Source organism: Hemiscyllium ocellatum, chromosome 28 (assembly GCF_020745735.1).
Source record: "Hemiscyllium ocellatum isolate sHemOce1 chromosome 28, sHemOce1.pat.X.cur, whole genome shotgun sequence".
NCBI lineage: Eukaryota > Metazoa > Chordata > Chondrichthyes > Orectolobiformes > Hemiscylliidae > Hemiscyllium > Hemiscyllium ocellatum.
In genome coordinates this window covers 15129290-15150264 of record NC_083428.1, presented here as the reverse complement: position 1 = coordinate 15150264, position 20975 = coordinate 15129290, and the positions used below count along the sequence as shown (strand labels likewise).

At 40.4% G+C, this 20975-nt stretch overlaps 1 protein-coding gene across 3 annotated transcripts in view; it reads left to right on the top strand.

Moving 5' to 3' along the window:
• LOC132828848 (mesoderm induction early response protein 2-like) overlaps positions 1–20975 on the top strand; it is a 71156-nt gene that overhangs the window by 47363 nt on the left and 2818 nt on the right. For all 3 annotated transcript variants that reach the window (XM_060845997.1, XM_060845996.1, XM_060845998.1), the window contains 5 exons: positions 6680–6831; positions 7858–7939; positions 8344–8438; positions 13396–13523; positions 16353–16483. In XM_060845997.1, coding sequence (XP_060701980.1) covers positions 6680–6831; positions 7858–7939; positions 8344–8438; positions 13396–13523; positions 16353–16483 — 588 coding nt within the window. The remainder of the gene's footprint in view (positions 1–6679; positions 6832–7857; positions 7940–8343; positions 8439–13395; positions 13524–16352; positions 16484–20975) is intronic.

Genomic DNA, 20975 nt, shown 5'->3' with positions numbered 1-20975 from the left:
ACTTTTCACACTCACAATTTGGGTTTCACTGAAATTGATCCTTAAATTTAGCAGAATTCCTGTATTTCTTTTTTTAAGATATGGTACTACTACTAACTGAAATGCAGAAAGTCGCAGTCTTAACGAAATTCTTTATTTCTCGGTGCGTGACGTCATGCTGAACTAAGTGTAAACTATGATTTAGAGGTTGTCTGTTAATTTCTATAAAGTCAGTAGATTGTACATTGCTCCTCTTCCTTTTATCCACTGGGTGGTAGCAATTAGTCACTTTTCTTTCCAGAATGTAAATTATACAGCAGGAAAATACCTTCTTCAACGTCTAAAAAATATTTTAATCAACCTCTTCCGAGACATTATTACACAACTCTGGTGCAAGTGGGACTTGAACCTGGGTCTCCTGCTTCAGAGGCAGGGACATTACTATAATTTTTCTAGTAGTTAGCATTACTTTATCCAGAAGAGGTTCCAGAGAGAAATGTCATTAAGCAGAATTTAACAACCAGGTTCAAGAAATTAGACTAAAAAAATTGTGTCCAGAGCCCATATTGTTGGCAGCATAGACTTGGTATTTTTACTGCAGACAGCCTTCTCATTGGCTGCCTGAGGGCCTGCTGTCCAATTTGAATACAGCAGGTGGATTGTCTGTGCTGCCAGCCTCATCCTACGACTGTCTATTGTGGAGCCGCACAGAGCCACCAGGAGAGATAAATCTTGGTGGTATCTTGGCCACAACTCTTGTTAGAGACAAGTGCAAATTAAAACGGAGAATGGCTGATTGGGACAGGCCTACCGTTTGCAGGCAGACTGTTCCAGGGGTGTATCATTGGGACCATGAGGACTGCTTTCTCAGGCCTCTTCTGTGTGACAAAAAAGTCCTGACTGATGGTCCCCATAGTTTGACCGAGGGAAGCTACTTCCCTGAAGCTAGTGGCCTCCCCATGTGGCGGGAAGGGGTCTGCCCTGCTGTTGGCAATTTATCATAAAAATTATCTTTATCTGATCTCTAAGTTATGGAAATTGCCTGTCTTCTTCCCTCTGTGATGCAGCCGTTTGATTGACAGAGCAGCCCATCTCCAAGAAATTCCGTGACTGCAGTGTAAGGGCAGGAAACTGCCTGATACAACATCCCACTGTTTTACCCACCCTCTACCTCTGCCAACTCCAACTTCTGGCCCAACAACCAGGTTCCAGTAAAACTTAGCCTAATGGTTTCACTATCAATTATAGTGTACAGTATCTTCTAATACTCTGCTACATTTTTAGCTTTGCTGGTGTCCTGCACAGTGGGTGCTGGAAACCATTTCCTAATTTTCTCAATAAAACAAAACAACTTCTGGAAGCTCACCCAAATCAGCTAGTTATCACAGATAAGAGAGAAACATTTTTTTTTAAATTCACTTGTGGGATTTGGGCATTGCTGGCTGGCTAGCATGCACTGTTCATGCCTAGCTGCCCTGAGAAGATGGTGGTGAGTAGCCTCTTGAATCTATTTGCTCCACAATGCCATTAGGGAGGGAATTCCAGCATTTTGACCCAGAAACAGTAAAGGAATGGAGATATATTTCCAAGTTAGAATGTTGAGTAGCTAGGAGGGAAACTTGTAGATGGAGGTGTTCCCATGTGTCTTCTGCCCTTCACCTTCTAGATGGAAGTGGTTGTGAGTTTGGAAGGTGCTATAGATCTTTGGTGAATTTCTGCAGTGCACCTTACAGATAGTACACACTGCTACTACTCAGCATTGGTAGTGGATGGAGTTGATGTGATGCCAATAAAGTGATCTCTTTTGTCTTGGATTGTGTTAAGCATCTTGAGTGTTGTTAGTGTTGCACTCATCTAGGCTGTTGGGGAGTATTCCACCACATTCCTGATTGTGACTTGTAGATGGCGTTGCAGAGCCCGGAGATAAATTACGGTTTGCGATATTGCTAGTCTGTGACCTATTGTTAAAGCTATCATATTTATATAATGATTCCAGTTGAGCTTCTGGTCAATGGTAATCCCCAGAATGGTGATATTTATATTTATTCCAGTTTTTCAAGGGCTCCTTGCTGGCACATGTGCTTAAATGTGGCCTTCATGTCCAAGGCTATCACCTCTGGAAATTGTATCTTTTCCAATGTCTGTACCAAAGATGTAATGAGGACAGGAGCTGAGTGGCCATGGCAGAACCTAAACTTTAGTAAGCTGATTGTTGTTAAGTAAGAGCTTCTTGTTGCATTGTTGATAACTCTTTCCTTCACTTTACTGATGATTGAGAATAAACTAATGGCACAGTTAGATTTCACCGACGTTTTGTGTATAGGACATACCTGGACAAAATTCCACATTGTTAGTAGATTGCACTTTGAAAGCAATACTGGAGCAGCTACTTGAGGGGTGGTAAGTTCTGAAACGCAAGTCTTCAATACGGTTGCAGGAATGTTGTCAGGACCCATAGCCTTTTGCAGTGTCCCATGCCTTCAGCTGTTTTCTTTACATCAAATGGAATGAATCAGATTACAGTAGTTGAAGATTGGCATTTGTGATGCTGGGGACCACTGGATGAGGCTGAAATAGATAATCCGTTTGATACTTTGGGCTGAAGATTGTTACGAATGTTTCAGCCTTCTCTGCAAGATAACTGGGACAGATAAGCTAACTTCTAAAAGTGCACAGGTGGTTTAACTAATAATGCATTCCAAGTAAGAAGCCAACCCATCTCGAAGATGCAATGTCTAAGTTATCGGTGGTTAAAAACATTAAAATAGAATTATTAACTTACATTGATATCTGCTCTAAACCTGAATTTATAATGAAGGTTTTACTAAGTGTAATTTGTTTGAAATGAAATGAGTACTTAATTTACCCACTGAACAAGTGAAACCTTCCATATCTTTCTCCAGTTAACAACAGTGAAAGTCTTAATTGGCTTGTTGACTTCCATTTTATAGATTTCTAAATAAGTTGCAGTTAAAAACACATTTTGATGCTTTACGCTAAAATAACCAGCATCAAGTGTACTGCAACTATTCATACTACCGTATGAACTCATGTATAAGTTGATCTTATGTATAATTCAAATCTTGTTTTTTCCATATATCTCATATATAAATCGACCCTACTATATCGCATTAAATCGCATTCATTCATTCATTCATTCATACCAGTAACTATTCATCGCTCTTTGTTTACTATATCACGTATCTATTCATTCATTCATAACTCTACTTACCACACTTGGTTTACTACAGCATGTTTGATTCAATCATTTATTCAGATTAGTAATAAGTCTATCGGTACTTACCACACTTTGTTCACTATACATCCAAAAGTTAATATCGTTTAAAAAGTGCAGCATGAATTTCAGCCCCTCAAAAGTTGTGCCTGTGTATTAGTCGACCCCCTAATTTCAGCTTTAAAAAACCATCTTCAAAATTCGACCTATACAGGCAACATGCTAATTTTAGTTGAAAGTGATCACTCATTTTATTCAATCATTCATCTTTTGCCTTAGCTCTGGGGAAACAGCAAATTGTAGGGGAAAAAAGATGTGGGAAAAGATACTTTCTTTTTCACTCTTCTGATAATTTTCAAAAAGCTACACAAAATTAAACAAATTCCCCATGTTATGACTGCATTAAGGCCTATAAGTTCTACTGCTGCTGCTGAATGTTATGTAAAACCCACCAGTTGAATGCCAGGCAGTTGATTAGTGCTCTTTAGAAATAGATTATCCTTCCTCACTTGTGAAGTATAAATGTTCCCTGTAGAGAATCATCAAGTGTGCTTTTGTTTTGTTGATCTGCTCATACAATATCAGGGCATAAGTAAACCATTAAGCCACTCAAACCTGATCCTTTATTCAACAAGGTCATGACTGATCTGCTTGTGGTTCAAATTCCACATTCCCAAACTATACTCTGTATCCTTTGACAATGCTGTTTAACATGAACCTATCTATTTCCATCCTAAAAATACTAAATTTATGGTAACAACTGGTCTTTTCAAAGCAATATTTTTCCATGGTGCAGTTGTAAAGTCATCATATTCAACAATAAAGCGATTTCACAACAAAAAAAAAACTGACCCCACCACCACCACCACCTGAGGCAAAGATCATCTGGATATTGTTCATGTTAGTTCCTGGCTGTACTGAATTTGTAGAATGTTTCTTTCAAATGTTTCACTAAATTAACAATCCGTTTGAATATTATTTAAATAGGAATTGCAAAAATCTGCAGCACAGAAGGCTTCGGGTTTCCTCATGCCTTAACACTCAACAGGTAGTAGGAAAGGCAAATGGGCCTTTCGGGAAGTCTTGCTAAAAATATACAAGGTATAGTCAGACCACGCCTAGAATGCTGTGAACAGTTTTGGCCCGCTTATCTAAGGAAAGGTTATATTGGTACTGGAGGCATTCCAGAGAAGGTTTACTTGGTTAATTCTAGATATGGAGTAATTTTACTTATGAGGAGAGGTTGAGCAACTTGGACTTGTATTCATTGAAATCTAGAAGAATGAGGTGGAGTCCTCATTGAAATATATATGCTTCTAGGAGGGGCTTGACAAGAGTAAGTGCACAGAAACTGTTTGCACTGCTGGAGGAGTCTAGAACCAGAGAGTATCATTTCAGAGAAAGCCCATTTAAGACAGATGAGGGGAAATTTCTTCTCTGAGGCTGATAATCGGCCTTTAGCATTCTTTATCATAGAAGGCTGAAGAATACTCAAGGCTGAAACAGGTACATTTTTCGTCAGTTGGGGAATCCAGGATCATGGGGAAATAGTTGAAAAGTGTAGTTGAGGATTTTCAGATCAGCTATGATTTCATTGAATGACAGAGCAGACTTAGTGGGCTGAATGGCCTACTTCTGTTCCTATATCTTATGCTATTAGGGCAACTTAAGCTAACATCTGGATTACACAGTCAACTCTCTAATCACCTCCCCTCCCTCCCCTCCAACTTCCATTCTGACATAGCCCAATTAAACCACCACACAGGCCTGACTATGGCATCCAGCCTGTACTGATCACTCACCCACTAACCTACATATTCTATTCTACCCACTTAGCCATTATTCAATATAATGGCAGTTTATGCTGTAAAAAGGAGGGACTTCTTGTCTTCCTTAAGCAGTGGAATGTTCTCATGATGTCCTGCATGGGTTGCTATGCATTTGGGGAACCTTTCAATTCAGTGGCAATCTGTTCAAGATTGTCATTGCTTCAGCAATACCCGAACATAATTCCAGTTGTGAACCCTGCATAGAGTCAAGACTCTTGAATTAACTGAAGTGGGTTGGAGAAAGAAATCTTACCAGTCACGTTTTACTGTGACAGGGAATCTTGAGACATGTTCCATTTGTTCAACTTACTCCTATAACCACAGAGTTGCTCAAATTCAAAGTAGACACATCACAGTGAGATAACCAGAGCATTTGGAGCCTGAATGAAGAGGGAAACCAGCTAACTGAACCATGAATCGGTCAGACTGGAGGATTGTGGAAATAAATGGCAAAGCAAGTATAAACTAGTGGAATTAGTTTGGATCTCAATGTTGGTATAGAAAAGGAGGGAAAGAAAGTAGGTTGAGAAGGAAAGAGCAAAAAGAGACAGGAAATGCCAGTTCTTTTTTAAAATTGCACATCTTACAGTTGCTTACACATAAAGAAATGAGACTCCACGTTTCATTTTCAGTGCCAAACATGTTGATTGATACTGATGAACATTCACACCTTAAGCAGTTGAAATTATGAGACTTAACATTTTGTGAGGAGTTTATTTTGTATCCACCATGCATATGCATCAACTTCCTGACATTTAAGGTGTATCAGTGGTAGAGTGAGCAGTGCCATGTCAACAGCAGCATTTGGTTTTTGACATTGGCATTTTTTCTTTGCCTGACATTGTGCCATGTATGCGTAAATAATAGAGACACTATTAGTCTCACTTTTATGTAGACATGTAATCCAGCCTGTATAATCCAAACCATTAATTGGTTTCTAAAGCATTATACAATTACAGCACATGGTGGGTTTTTTTTATTTTAGCATTGGACCATCTAATTTAGTGTCTCTTTATGGATGAGGTATAAAGTAGAAGTTCTATCTGTCTATTTGGGTGTACATAAACAATCTCGTGACATAATTGAAGAAATGTGGTGGATTCCTTCCAGTATTTTGCCCAATATTTATTATTAAACCAAGGTCACCTAAAATGATTGACTGGTTATTTGTCACATTTGGGCCTGCTATGCTAGAAAGTATTGCTGAAAATGTGGTGGAAGAAATTCATTTGGGACTTTCTAAAAACAATTGGACCGTTGTTTGAGGAGGAAGAAATTTCAGGCAATGGGGAAAAGACCAGTGATTAGAGTAGCTTGGAATCAACAGGCTGAATAGCCTCCTTCTGAACGATAACATTCCTATGATTCTATGAATTCAGCAACCTTGTTTGCCTGCAATAGTGGTACATTATCTGTAAAGTACTTTGAAATTTATTGGAGATACGAAAAGCATTTTAAATCTGCATGTTCTCTCTGTTAAGTCTGTATTTTAAATTATCAACATCTGCTGCATTTTATTTAATGATGTGCTTGCTACTCTTCAGTTAGACTACTAATAGTGTTGATTCAGTGTTGAAAGATTCTTATGTTCTGTATTTTGATTGTCTTTACATCTGCTATTTTTCCATACTTCTAGTTTATGATAACGAGGATCAGTTGCTTTGGGATCCCTATGTTCTTCCAGAAAGACAAGTTGAAGAGTTTCTATATAAAGCAGTAAAGAGAGCAAGAGATGACAAAACGAATGAGAGCTTACCTGAAGGAATACTCATTAAGGATAGCGAACAGGTGACCAGTTAATCTGTACAAATTAATTTCAGTGGAAGTCTGAACTTACTTCACTTAATACTTTTGCATGAACAATCGATAAGTTTTATGCAAATCTAATAATTTAAAATCAACTTATGATTGCTCGTTACACTACCAAATGAATCTCAGAATACCTTTCATGTTGTGATGAATTCAGGGGTAATACATTGCCAGAAAGTTCTTATTTACCGTTGGACATCCTCTTATGTTCCATTTGATGTGTAAGGAGGAAAGACTGCAAAACAACTCATCCATAGCTTGGCAACACAGTTTTCAAAATCTATGTATAAGAGAAGGACATGCATGTGCCATAGATAAAGTTAGCACTCTTAAGAGAACATTTTCTGTCAAATGATCATTTCATATGTGACCATTAAGCTTCCACTAAGTTCAAACTGTTGACAGGATAAGAGGGTATTTGTTCAAACTAGCACCAGGTAAATGTTTGACAAGTATCATCAAGAAATTGTTCAACCAGAATGATTATTACATGAAATATACAACTGGATATAATGCTACGTCAAAATTGACAGTGCACAGAGTCACTCTGATCTTTCTAGATATTAATTGATATTCTTAAAAATTAGCTGGCCTTTCTCATCCTTATTTATTTTGAGTATACATTGATTTTTTTTAACAAGAAGCTGAAAATCCTGGTAATTTGCCAAAAAAAAAACAAGTTTCTGGAAACACAGTTGGTCAGGTCTTTCTGTGGAGGAAACAGACATGATCCTGTTTCAATATGAAGCCGTGACATGTTACTATCTGAGAGAACAATTCTTTAAATTAAAGTGAACACCTGAATTGCCAATTATTCCTGGTTTCTCTGTTCTTGTTGCAGATTCTGTGTATCCTCATTTTCTAGGTTTCTTTTTGTTTTGAAATTTTTAAACAGCTTAATGTTTTAAGACATTAGTTTCAGTGATAATTTAGTTTGCATTTTTTTAATCTATAGAGTGTAAGATTTCAATTTCTTAATTTTACAATCCCTGTTTAAATCCATAGGCCTTGTACGAACTTGTAAAATGTAACTTCAATGCAGAGGAAGCCCTGAGAAGACTACGGTTTAATGTCAAAGTTGTGCAAGGTAGGGAACTTCTTTTTAAATATCTTTCTACCTCTATTCAACAAATTATTTAATTTAGGGGAAGCCTCCTCTCTCTCCTCAGTGCATCTCATGTGACCCAATTCTCTTTTGTGATAACTATTTTAGAGATGTGAGGATGGATTTACTTATACTCACCTTCTGCTGTTTCTTGCATTCTTTAATTATAATGGAAAGACTTTCTGAAATATCATTTTATTCAATTCTAATTTGATGTAGTCTAACAAAGATGTGAGGAAGTAACTTGTTTGCATTGCAAATTATTACTCTGCTACCAATTGTGATATAAGCTAACATTTGGAGCCTAGAAATTGTTTTATCGTTGTCCGGAAGTATCACATCACTCTGTATTGTAGTGATACCATGCCATTGTTTTGCCCTTGCAGATGAACTGTGTGCCTGGAGTGAAGAGGAATGCAGAAATTTTGAACATGGACTTCGGGTTCATGGCAAAAATTTCCATCTCATACAAGCAAATAAGGTAAAATGATATAAAGGCACAACGTAGCTGAAGCTGGAAATCTGAATTTAAAAACAAAAAAGGCGGTAGTTCTGTCAGCTGCTGTGATGAGAAGTAGAGTTAATTTTTTTCATCTGTCAAAGCACTTCAAGCTGAAAAACTAACTCACTTCTCTACAGATACCGTCTGACTTGTTAACTATTTCTGCTGAGTATTTTTTGGCTTTAGTATGGCTAAAATAGAATGTCTTTTTCAATTAAATCCATAAATAGGAATATGTTTTGTCCTGCCTAACTTTCCAGGGTGTTGTACATAGGGAATCAAAACCAAATTTAGTCTTCAGGTGAAGCTTAGATAAGTAGTGGGGAATAATCCAACTAGGGAGTGCCGATGTAATGTATTCCTTTTATGCAAAGTCATGTAATCCATTATAATGTGAACACAAGCAGTTAATGGCAAAAGAGTAGTCCAGGATACAGCAGTTGATGCAAGAGTTTTATTGTATTAACCTGCTACATTGCTTTTCCAGCCGCTAAGCTTTACACATGTTGGCATTATTTCAAGTTTTTCTTTTGAACTCTTGTCTGTTTGTCATTTGAGTTTTGCACAATCACAGATCCACCACTTGACAGGAAAAATGATTTGGCTTCCAGCTAATGTGTTGCAGCAACTTGGCTATTCGTGGAAATTCTGCAATGTGGGGATTGATATTGTCGGAAATTACCTGTTCATGTTTAGCTAATGAATACAGAGATGAAAAAATTGAGATCTTGGTCTTTTTCAACTTTGCTGCAGTTTTATTGACCAGTTCAAATGTCAAGTATGCTTATTTGTTACTTTTGAATGAGTGAAGCGCCCAGAGCATCATTTTGTATTTGATTAGACCATAAGCTACAGGAGTGGAAATTAAGCCTTTCAGCCCATCCAGTCTTCTCCGGCATTCAATCATGGCTGATAGGTTTCTCAACCTCATTCTTATACTTTCTCCTCATAACTTTTGATCCCCTTGATATTCAAGAACCTATCTATCTCATTCTTAAATATATGCAATGACAAGGCCTCCACAGCCTCTGTGGCATTAAACCCACAGATTCACCACTCTCTGGCTGAAGACGTTTCCCCTTATCCCTTCTAAAACGTCTTCCCTTTATTCTAAGGCTGTGCCCTTGGGTCCTAGTCTCTCCCACCAACGGAAACATTTTCCCAGCATCTACTCTGTCGAGGCCATTGAGTATTCCTTATATTTAAATTAGATCCCCCATATCCTTGTAAACTCCCATCAAGTTTAGACTGAGTCCTCAAACATTCCTAGTATGTTAAGTTTTTCATTCCTGAGACCATTCTCATGAACCTTCTCGAAACACACTGCAGGGTCAGTGCATCCTTCTTGAGAAACGGGACCCAAAACTGCGCACAGTACACCAAACATGATCTGACCAGAGCCTTGTATAGCCTCAGAAGTACATCCCAGCTTTTATATTCAAATCCTCTCAAAATAAATGCCATTGTTGCACTTGCCTTCGTAACTATTGACCCAACCTGCAGGTTTCCCTTGAGACAATTCTGTACTAGAATTTTCAAGTCTCTTTACACTTCAGACTTCTGAATTTTCTCATTTAGAAAATAGTCCATTCTTCTATTCTTCCTACTAAAGTGCATGGCCTCGCACTTTGTCACGTTGTATTCCATTTGCAATTTCTTAACCCATTCTTCTAACCTGTCCAAATCCTTCTGCAGTCTCCCTGCCTCCTCAGTGCTGCCTGTGCCTCTAGCTATCTTGGTATCATCTGCAAACGTAGCCCAAATGCCCTTAGTTCCTTCATCTAGATTGTTAGTGTATAAGGGGATAGGCTGTGGTCCCAAAATTGAACCTTGCAGAATGCCATTTGTCACTGGCTGCCACGCTGAGGAGGACCCTTTTATTCCCATCTTTGCTTTTGCCAGACAACCAAGCTTCTATCCATAATAGCACCTTGCCTCTAATACCATGGCCCCTTATCTTACTCTGTTGCATCCTACGCGGCACCTTGTCAAAGGTCTTCTTGAAATCCAGGTAGATAACATCCATTTGGCTGTCCTTGGTCTAACCTGCTTGTTACTTCCTCAAATGAATTCTAGCAGATTTGTCAGGCACGACCTACCCTTGATGAAACCATGCTGACTTTGCCCTATTTAACCATACACTTCTAAGTATTCGGAAATCTCATCCTTCAGAATAGATTCCAGGGTCTTACTCATGACCAAGGTTAAGCTAGATTGTAGCTTTTGGTGTTGTTAATTTGGCTCTGGTCTTTAAAGATCAAAGTTAGGGTTCTTGTGGTACAGAGATAATGTCCCAGAGTCTGAACCAGAAGACCTGGGTTCAACATCCCCTATTTCAGAGGTTTGGAATAACCTCACTGAAAAGGTTGATTAGATAATATAAAATCTCAGGCTCTGCTGCAGTAGTCATGTCCCTCCATCTGAACGAAAGACCCAGGTTTGACTCCAACTTGCTCCAGAGCTTTGGCATCATATTTCTGAACGCGTTGATTAAGAAAATCTAAAGATCTGTGTTACGTAAAGACAGTGATTTTGTGCTGTGAAGCAATGTAATAATTCCCTCAATTATTTGATTTTGTTCAAATATGTAAACACTCAGTTGTGAAATAACACTATTAGCATGTTGCAGAATTGGATATGTTATTTGTTGTCAAGGAGCTGACTGAAATCAGGAGATCAAAAATAAGAGCTGGAGTGGACATGACAGTCTTTCAAGCCTGCTTCATCATTCACTGAGGTCATGGTTGATCAGGTCTAAGCCTCTCTACTTTCAGGCCTTTTCCCTTACAACAAAAAGACAGCTTTTTGAAAAGTAGGAGAGTCCACATCCACTTTGTGTCAGTTCAATGACTTAGCCTCCGTAGTCTCTGAAACAGAAATATCTAAAGATTCATGAACATTTGAAAGAAGATAACCCATTTATCGTCAATTGATGACTCCTTACTTAAACTATGGCTCCTGGTTGTAGACTCCCTTACTATTACCAATCCTCTTAGAATTGCATCTCATTGTTCTAAATTGCAATAATTATAGGACCAACCATTCCTCATATCACCTTCTATCCCATGTATTGATTTAGTGAACAATTTTTGAACTGCCTTCAATGCAATTACATGCCTCCTAAATAGAGACAGAAAATGTCTGTCATAGTCTAGGTGTGATCAAAATAATACCTTGTATAGTTCAAGCAGGACTTCCAGTTTTTATACTGTGTCTCATGCAAAATAAAGACCACATCCTTCAATTTGCCTTCCTGACTTTTCAATTGTATCTGCAAGCTTTTATCTCATCCACAAGGGCACCCAGTTCGCTCCGTATCTAGCATTCTGTAGTCTGTTCAATAATAGGTAGTGTAAGTAAGTGTTAAATAACATAACAACACTATTTGCAGGATTCACATGACGCAACCGCTCAGCAATACTGTCCAGATGGGTAATAGAAAATGAATAACTTATACTAAGAAGTTAATTTAAAAATAAGAAGGAACTTTGCACAGTCATAATATTGTAATAGAAAATCAGTCAAAGGGAAAATAAATCTTCTTGCAGAGACGGAGAACGTAGCTAAGCTACTGAATGAATGCTGTCTTCACTAGTGGAGGGGATGGTGCTAATATAGCAGTGAAAGAGAAGTATTAGGAATCTTATCTTAAATAAAAAGTGGTAAATGAGGTATAGATAAAAGGCTGGTAGTCTGGAAGTGTATGAAAGGGACAGTGACGGTGTGGATGCAAAATAAGTTTAGGGACAGAAGCAAAGAGAGGTGGTGAGTTTTATTTTATTTCACACAAACATGGTATAACCTTGATGGATCTTAGGTATTGAGACCATTGCCCTTTTAAATATTTATTAATTACCTGGTCTTGATATGAATTTGAGTTTTCAAATGACATGAAATCCATGTTTGTAATAAACAGAGCAGAATTGTTGCACATGAGGACACTTCAAGATCAGGGCAGACATCTGCCTCATGAAATTTAAATCCACAGTGTGCACTAATAAATTCTGATTTGAAGAACTGCGAGAACCAATACAAAACTAATTGTTGGACACCATTTTATAGAGGGTATAGGACCAGAGAACTGTGTTTCATGTACACATATTTCTGAGGTTGGTTGGGTAAGTTCAAAAAACTTTTATGAAAGGTATGTAGGCCTTACTAACTGTATGCAATAATGCAGTTTTGATAAACCTTTACAAAACATTAGTTAGGTGTCAACTGAGCAACACTGCTGAAATGCGTGTCAGGGCTTTAGAAAAATTTCAAGAGAGATTTATCAAAGTATGTCAAAAAATTAAGAGATTTGATAATGTTTAAAATTCTCAAATGGCTTTGGTAGAGAAACTCTTTCCAGTATTAGATGGCTCAGTAGCCATGTTTCCGCCAATTTCCCGTTGCTGTTCACAGTTCATTTGTTCCTTTTAAGAATATTGTGAGTCTACAGTTGTGCAAATCTTAAAGGAAAAACTTTCTGAGTATGACCTGTTCATTCTCAGCATGGTATGTTTGGCAAGGTACTGCATCAGAGTAGCATATACCTGAACAACTTATAAGAAATGTTGGTCATAAACTGAGGGCACAGATTTAAGGTGATTAGCAAGAGAACAATTTGAGACAAGGAGATTCTTTTTGCATAGCAAGTAGGTGTGGTCTGAAATTGACTATCTGAAAAAGATTGTAACAATTGGTTCAGCAGTAATGTTCAAAAACAGTTTGGATATATAATTGAGGAAAATTGTTTCCAGGTATGATGGATCCAATAATAGACATTAGTTCTAAGTTCTTTGTTCAATATTGCTAATTACAAAATGTGTACTTAAGAAGTTGATGTATTAAACTAAATCCTATTGATAGTTGATGCCAATTTAAAATTGTCAGTACAGTGAGTGAATCATAGTTTTACTTCACAATATCCAGCACTCTTGAATCTTTCTAGGTAAGAACACGTTCCGTTGGTGAGTGCGTTGCATATTATTACATGTGGAAGAAATCCGAGCGTTATGATTATTTTGCTCAGCAAACAAAATTTGGGAAGAAGAAGTACAGTCTTCACCCAGGTGTCCTGTAAGTATTGTTCTAGATATTTAATCTATGGGATTTTTGTTTGTGGTAAGCTCAACATGGCTATTATTTGATAATGTGTGGATGTCAGGAGATTTAATTCTTATTTTTCTGAACTCAGCGTTTTCATCTTGCCTTATATGCTTTTGTTTTTTTTTTCTCTCCTCTCTTCAGTGACCATAGAAAATAAATTTGGGGCTGTTACTGGAATGAGTGTTTGCATTATAGACATTTTCCTTCCACCAAAGCTGTTAGTTGAGGACAATACTGAACTTCTTCATGAAATTGAAACCCTTTAAAGGATTTCATGATTCGTGGTAATTGGTAGAGGGTGGATTTCAACCTCTCAGATGTTACTTGTGTAAAACATCACCACCTACTTTTTGACTGAAAATTTAGACTTGTCTTTTATACCAGATCTTACAGTATTACATAAGTTCTACAGAAGGTTCCTGATGTAAAAGTAATGAATTTACATTTGTGTCAAATGCCAGAAATTCCATAATATTTGAAACTGAACCCAGTGATTTGATTTTAGGCACTAGGTTAGATGAGCTTAGACTGTTGGGAAAAGGAGAGTGATACCATGCAGACCAAAAGTGAATTGAGTTGTCAGTCTTAGAATGAAATGAGGAATAACCCAAGGTCATTAGTGTAGGATTAAGCTATGTGCCTGAATGACAGACACCTAACATACTGGAATCTAACAAAATAACCACGCGTAACTTTTTTATCAGCGATCCGAGAGAAAGAAAGCTTTTGTTTAACAGGTCTTCTACAGTACGAATTTTCCAGTAGAGATTTTTGTACAGTTTCTAAAGTATTTATGAAGTAAATAATAAATATTGCAATAACAATGTTTGTCTTTTGGAAGCTGTTCGCTATATTGTAATTCAGATCTGTAATTTCCAGTATTGACTGCGGTACTTATGTACACTATTAATTTCTGTAATCCAGATTGATTAGAATGCTTATGGAAGACCTGATTTGCATTTTCTTTTTAATCAGGGAGATATAATGGTGTGCTATTGGAAACCACTCTCTCATTAGAGAGTCATCCTGCCAACTGAGCTAAACTGACCCCCTGTGGGTTGCTATTGTGGTGTGTTAACAACATAAAATATAATAAAGTAAAAATAGCAGTATTTGCAGATTGTTTAATGGGCTAAACCTGTCCCCAAATTTAATATGTTTCCAGGAATAATTGGTAATGCACAATGTATATATTGTACAGTATTTAAAGTCTGGTTGAAGATTTGTAGCTCGGGTGTCCGTTGTTGTGGTTCTGTTCGCCGAGCTGGAAGTTTTTGCTGCAAACGTTTCGTTCCCTGGCTAGGGAACATCATCAGTGCTATTGGAGCCTCCTGTGAAGCGCTGCTTTGATGTTTCTTCCGGTATTTATAGTGGTTTGTTCTTGCCGTTTCCGGGTGTCAATTTCAGCTGTAGTAGTTTGTATGTGGGGTCCAGGCCGATGTGTCTGGTGATGGATGTTCTTGCCGCTTCCGGGTGTCAGTTTCAGCTGTAGTGGTTTGTATATGGGGTCCAGGTCCATGTGTCTGTTAATGGAGTTTGGACACATGGACCTGGACCCCATATACAAACCACTACAGCTGAAACTGACACCCGGAAGCGGCAAGAACATCCATCAACAGACACATCGACCTGGACCCCACATACAAACTACTACAGCTGAAACTGACACCCGGAAGCGGCAAGAACAAACCACTATAAATACCGGAAGAAACATCAAAGCAGCGCTTCACAGGAGGCTCCAATAGCACTGATGATGTTCCCTAGCCAGGGAGCGAAACGTTTGCAGCAAAAATTTCCAGCTCGGCGAACAGAACCACAACATTGTACAGTATACAATAAACTGCTAATACACAGTCATAACTATAACAGTACAACTCTCAAAGAAGAGTGTCTTCATGGGTTTTTATACACCAACCTACCTTGCTCTTCCCCACCAAGTAAAGGGCTCACACTCATCCATCCACCCACAGGTACACATAAGCACCCACACACACACATGCAGCAACTGTGTGTGTGTGTGGATTTGTGGATCTACTGTCATATTTTGTCATGGCTGAATTTTGAAGGGAACACTTGGATAACTTTTTCCAAAAGGAAGATAAACTAATGAGTGACAGTAAGACACCAAAGTTGCATGAGCACCTGCATGATGGCCAAATGAATGGAAGATGACATGTCTAGAAGTTAAAAATCACACAGCACCAGGTTATAGTCCAACAGGTTTAATTGGAAGCACACTAGCTTTCGGAGCGACGCTCCTTCATCAGGTGATTTCGTCGCTCCGAAAGCTAGTGTGCTTCCAGTTAAACCTTTTGGACTAAAGCCTGGTGTTGTGTGATTTTTAACTGTGTACACCCCAGTCCAACACTGGCATCTCCAAATCATGTCTATAAGTTGTTCATGATCATTGATATATGTCTCCTTGCTACACTTTGGCTCATTAATTGTGCTTTCATGTGGCCTAATTTTAATGTATGTAAACTGTTAGAACTATTAAAGGCTGTATTTTTATGATTTGTATTATTTTAAAACTTACAAGTAAAGGGCAGATTTTCCTCTTTTAGTGGATAAAATTAATTGTTAGAGTGGAAAGCAAGGTGAGACTGTGAGAGGAATATCTGGCTTTTGGTTTATTTGAGGTCATGTTGAAAAGCGATGAACTGAACATTTTCAAATTATGACATAATTTCCTCATATATTTATCATCTTGCATAAATTTTGTCTTGTCAGTTCCTTTCTGGATTGAAAGTTTATGTTTTATTTAAGTAATACTAACATTTTTTTTTCTCATTTCGTAAGAGACTACATGGACCAGGAGTTGGATAGCATTGAAGGTGAGAGTTGCAGCCGAACCCCAAACTCTCCACCCATCTCCTCCACTACGAGCAGACTGGACCCAGAACAAGATCCACTACTCATCCAGAACTCAGGTGATCATTTCTCTGTGCCCAGAAACCTTATAAGTATTTGTAGGTAAAGTTCATTATCCTGAAACTTTGGAGTACTTCAGAAAGAACCTACGTTTTTTTAACTGTGTTGTTAGCTCATTCTGGTCTTTGTTTCTTTTTTGCCTCTGGTTTAAGTATAATTGCAGCAATTTCCTTCTTCCAACTCTGCTGTCGCCGCCTATGACCTGCTGTTCATATGCAAACTTCTGATCAATATCTTGTAACACAGTTAAATTGGACACTTAATCTAATGCACTTCATGTGTGACTTAGATTGAGTTTCCGAGGTGGGTTAGTACTTGTGATATTCCTGCCAAAACATTGGCTGGGGACTGAGGTTATTTTATTATTGCATCATGTTTTTTTGTTTCTCAGTTGGGTAGACATCCCAGATTTAAATTTAGACTTAGGAGTAAAAAGTGAGGTCTGCAGATGCTGGAGATCAGAGCTGAAAATGTGTTGCTGGTTAAAAGCACAGCAGGTTAGGCAGCATCCAAAGAACAGGAAATTCGACGTTTCGGGCCAGAGCCCTTCATCAGGAATGAGGAGAGGGTGCCAGGCAGGCTAAGATAAAAGGTAGGGAGGAGGGACTTGGGGGAGGGGCGATGGAGATGTGATAGGTGGAAGGAGGTCAAGGTGAGGGTGATAGGCCGGAGTGGGGTGGGGACGGAGAGGTCAGGAAGAGGGTTGCAGGTTAGGAAGGCGGTGCTGAGTTCAAGGGAATTGACTGAGACAAGGTGGGGGGAGGGGAAATGAGGAAACTGGAGAAATCCAAGTTCATCCCTTGTGGCTGGAGGGTTCCCACGTGGAAGATGAGGCGCTCTTCCTCCAACCGTCGTGTTGTTGTGTTCTGGCGATGGAGGAGTCCAAGGACCTGCACGTCTTCGGTGGAGTGGGAGGGAGAGTTAAAGTGTTGAGCCACGGGGTGGTTGGGTTGGTTGGTCCAGGCGTCCCAGAGGTGTTCCCTGAAGCGTTCTGCAAGTAGGCGGCCTGTCTCCCCAATATAGAGGAGGCCACATCGGGTGCAGCGGATGCAACAGATGATGTGTGTGGAGGTGCAGGTGAATTTGTGGCGGATATGGAAGGATCCCTTGGGGCCTTGGAGAGAAGTAAGGGAGGAGGTGTGGGCGCAAGTTTTGCATTTCCTGCGGTTGCAGGGGAAGGTGCCGGGAGTGGAGGTTGGGTTGGTGGGGGGTGTGGACCTGACGAGGGAGTCACAAAGGGAGTGGTCTTTACGGAACGCTGATAGGGGAGGGGAGGGAAATATATCCCTGGTGGTGGGGTCTGTTTGGAGTTGGCGGAAATGACGGCGGATGATACGCTGTATACGGAGGTTGGTGGGGTGGTAGGTGAGAACCAGTGTGGTTCTGTCTTGGTGGCGGGCGGAGGAGCGGGAAGTGGAGGAGATGCGGTGGAGGGCATCGTCGATCACGTCTGGGGGGAATCTGCGGTCCTTGAAGAAGGAGGCCATCTGGGCTGTACGGTATTGGAACTGGTCCTCCTGGGAGCAGATGCGGCGGAGACGAACGAATTGGGAATATGGGATGGAGTTTTTACAGGGTGCAGGGTGGGAGGAGGTGTAGTCCAGGTAGCTGTGGGAGTCAGTCGGTTTATAGTAGATGTCTGTGTTGAGTCAGTCGCCCGAGATAGAAATGGAAAGGTCTAGGAAGGGGAGGGAGGAGTCTGAGACAGTCCAGTTGAATTTGAGGTCGGGATGGAAGGTGTTGGTAAAGTTGATGAACTGTTCAACCTCCTCGTGGGAGCACGAGGCAGTGCCGATATAGTCATCGATGTAGCGGAGGAAAAGGTGTGGGGTGGTGCCAGTGTAGTTGCGGAAGATGGACTGTTCCACATATCCTACAAAGAGACAGGCATAGCTGGGGCCCATGCGGGTGCCCATGGCAACTCCTTTAGTTTGGAGGAAGTGGGAGGATTGGAAAGAGAAGTTACTCAGGGTGAGGACCAGTTCAGTCAGTCGAAGGAGGGTGTCAGTGGAAGGGTACTGGTTGGTGCGATGGGAAAGGAAGAAGCGGAGGGCTTTGAGTCCTTCGTGTTGGGGGATGGAGGTGTACAAGGACTGGATGTCCATCGTGAAGATAAGGCGTTGGGGACCGGGGAAGCGAAAATCCTGGAGGAGGTGGAGGGCGTGGGTGGTGTCCCGAACGTAGGTGGGGAGTTCTTGGACTAAAGGGGACAGAACCATGTCAAGGTATGCGGAGATGAGTTCGGTAGGGCAGGAGCAGGCTGAGACGATGGGTCGGCCGGGGCAGTCAGGTTTGTGGATTTTGGGCAGGAGGTAGAAACGGGCGGTGCGGGGTTGTGGGACTATGAGGTTCGGGGCGGTGGATGGGACCAGATTAGGTTAGGATATCTGATTGACATGGACGAGTTGGACAGCAGGGTCTGTTTCCATGTTGTACATATCTATAACTACGTGACTGAGGTCCTTTGATATGTGTCTCCAGCCCCTTAATTATTTTAGGGTTGTCTGAACTGTCCCTTTGGTACAAGATCCACTCCTTTCGTGACTCCCTCGTCAGGTCCACACCCCCCACCAACCCAACCTCCACTCCCGGCACCTTCCCCTGCAACCGCAGGAAATGCAAAACTTGCGCTCACACCTCCTCCCTTACTTCTCTCCAAGGCCCCAAGGGATCCTTCCATATCCGCCACAAATTCACCTGCACCTCCACACACATCAACTGTTGCATCCGCTGCACCCAATGTGGCCTCCTCCTCTATATTGGGGAGACAGGCCGCCTACTTGCAGAACGCTTCAGGGAACACCTCTGGGACGCCTGGACCAACCAACCCAACCACCCCGTGGCTCAGCACTTTAACTCTACCTCCCACTCCACCGAGGACATGCAGGTCCTTGGACTCCTCCATCGCCAGAACATAACAACACGACGGTTGGAGGAAGAGCACCTCATCTTCCGCCTGGGAACCCTCCAGCCACAAGGGATGAACTCAGATTTCTCCAGTTTCCTCATTTCCCCTCCCCCCCACCTTGTCTCAGTCGATTCCCTTGAACTCAGCACCGCCCTCCTAACCTGCAATCCTCTTCCTGACCTCTCCGCCCCCACCCCACTCCGGCCTATCACCCTCACCTTGACCTCCTTCCACCTATCGCATCTCCATCGCCCCTCCCCCAAGTCCCTCCTCCCTACCTTTTATCTTAGCCTGCCTGGCACCCTCTCCTCATTCCTGATGAAGGGCTCTGGCCCGAAACGTCGAATCTCCTGTTCCTTGGATGCTGCCTAACCTGTTGTGCTTTAACCAGCAACACATTTTCAGCTTAAATTTAGACCTGTTATGTATTTTTTCCAAATGTCTTTGTGGCCTTTACGTTAGTTGTACCTCAAGGAAAGTTCTTTCTAATTTAATTCTATGCATATAGATCACAAGGTAAGCATAGGAGTAAGTCATGTGGCCTGTTGTATATACAAATTAAATGTAGAAGTGGGCTACTTGGTCCCTTAAGCCCACTCTACCATTCAATAACATCATAGTTGATCTGCCTACTTCATGTTCCCACCTACATCCATTAACCTTTCACACCATCGCTTATCAATAACCTATCCACCTCTGCTTAAAAATATTCAAAGGTTCTGCATTTGTTAATATCAGGAAGAGATTTCCAAAGGCACTCAACCCTCTTAGAAAGGATTACTCCTTATTACTGTCTTAAATGTGTTTTTAAATAGTGACCCATAAAACTAGATTCTCCCACTAGAGGAAACATCTTGTCCACATCCATCGTGTTGAACCTGTTCCACCGTTCATGGTTGATCTTGACTTTTGCCTTCGCATCCTCATCACTCTTCCTTGATTCCCTGAGAAACTAACAGTCTGTTAATCCCAATCTTAAGTGTAATTAACACTGGAGGATTCAGAGTTTTCTGAAGAATCCAAAGATTCACAACCCTTTTGAGTGAAACACTTTCTGCTCATCTCCATCGTAAATGATTGACCCCTTATGCTTAGACTCTGATGCTGTGTTTGAGATTTCCCAGCCTGCAGGACTAAGCTTGGTGCCCTGTCTAGCGTCTTCAGAAACGCACATGTTAATTCTTCCAAACTGCAGGAAATGCAGGATCATTTTACTCAGCCTCTTAGCCATCCTAGAGACCAATCTGATCAACCTTTGCTCTACTGCTGCAATGCAAATATATCATCTTATATATGGAGATCCAAACTGCGTACAAAGCCTTGTGCAATTGGAGCAATGCTTCTTTATTCCTGTACAACAGTTCTTGTGCAGTGAAGGCCAACATGTCATTTGCCTTCCAAATTTGCTTGCTGTACCTGTATACTAACTTTATTTTTCTTGTATGAGCACAATACAGTTTGTTGAACATCAACATTTAGAACCTTGACAGTTTTTAAAGAAATATTCTGCTTTTATATTCTTACGCCAAAGTGAATAAGTTCACAATTTCCCACATTATGCTCTATCTGCCATCTTATTGACT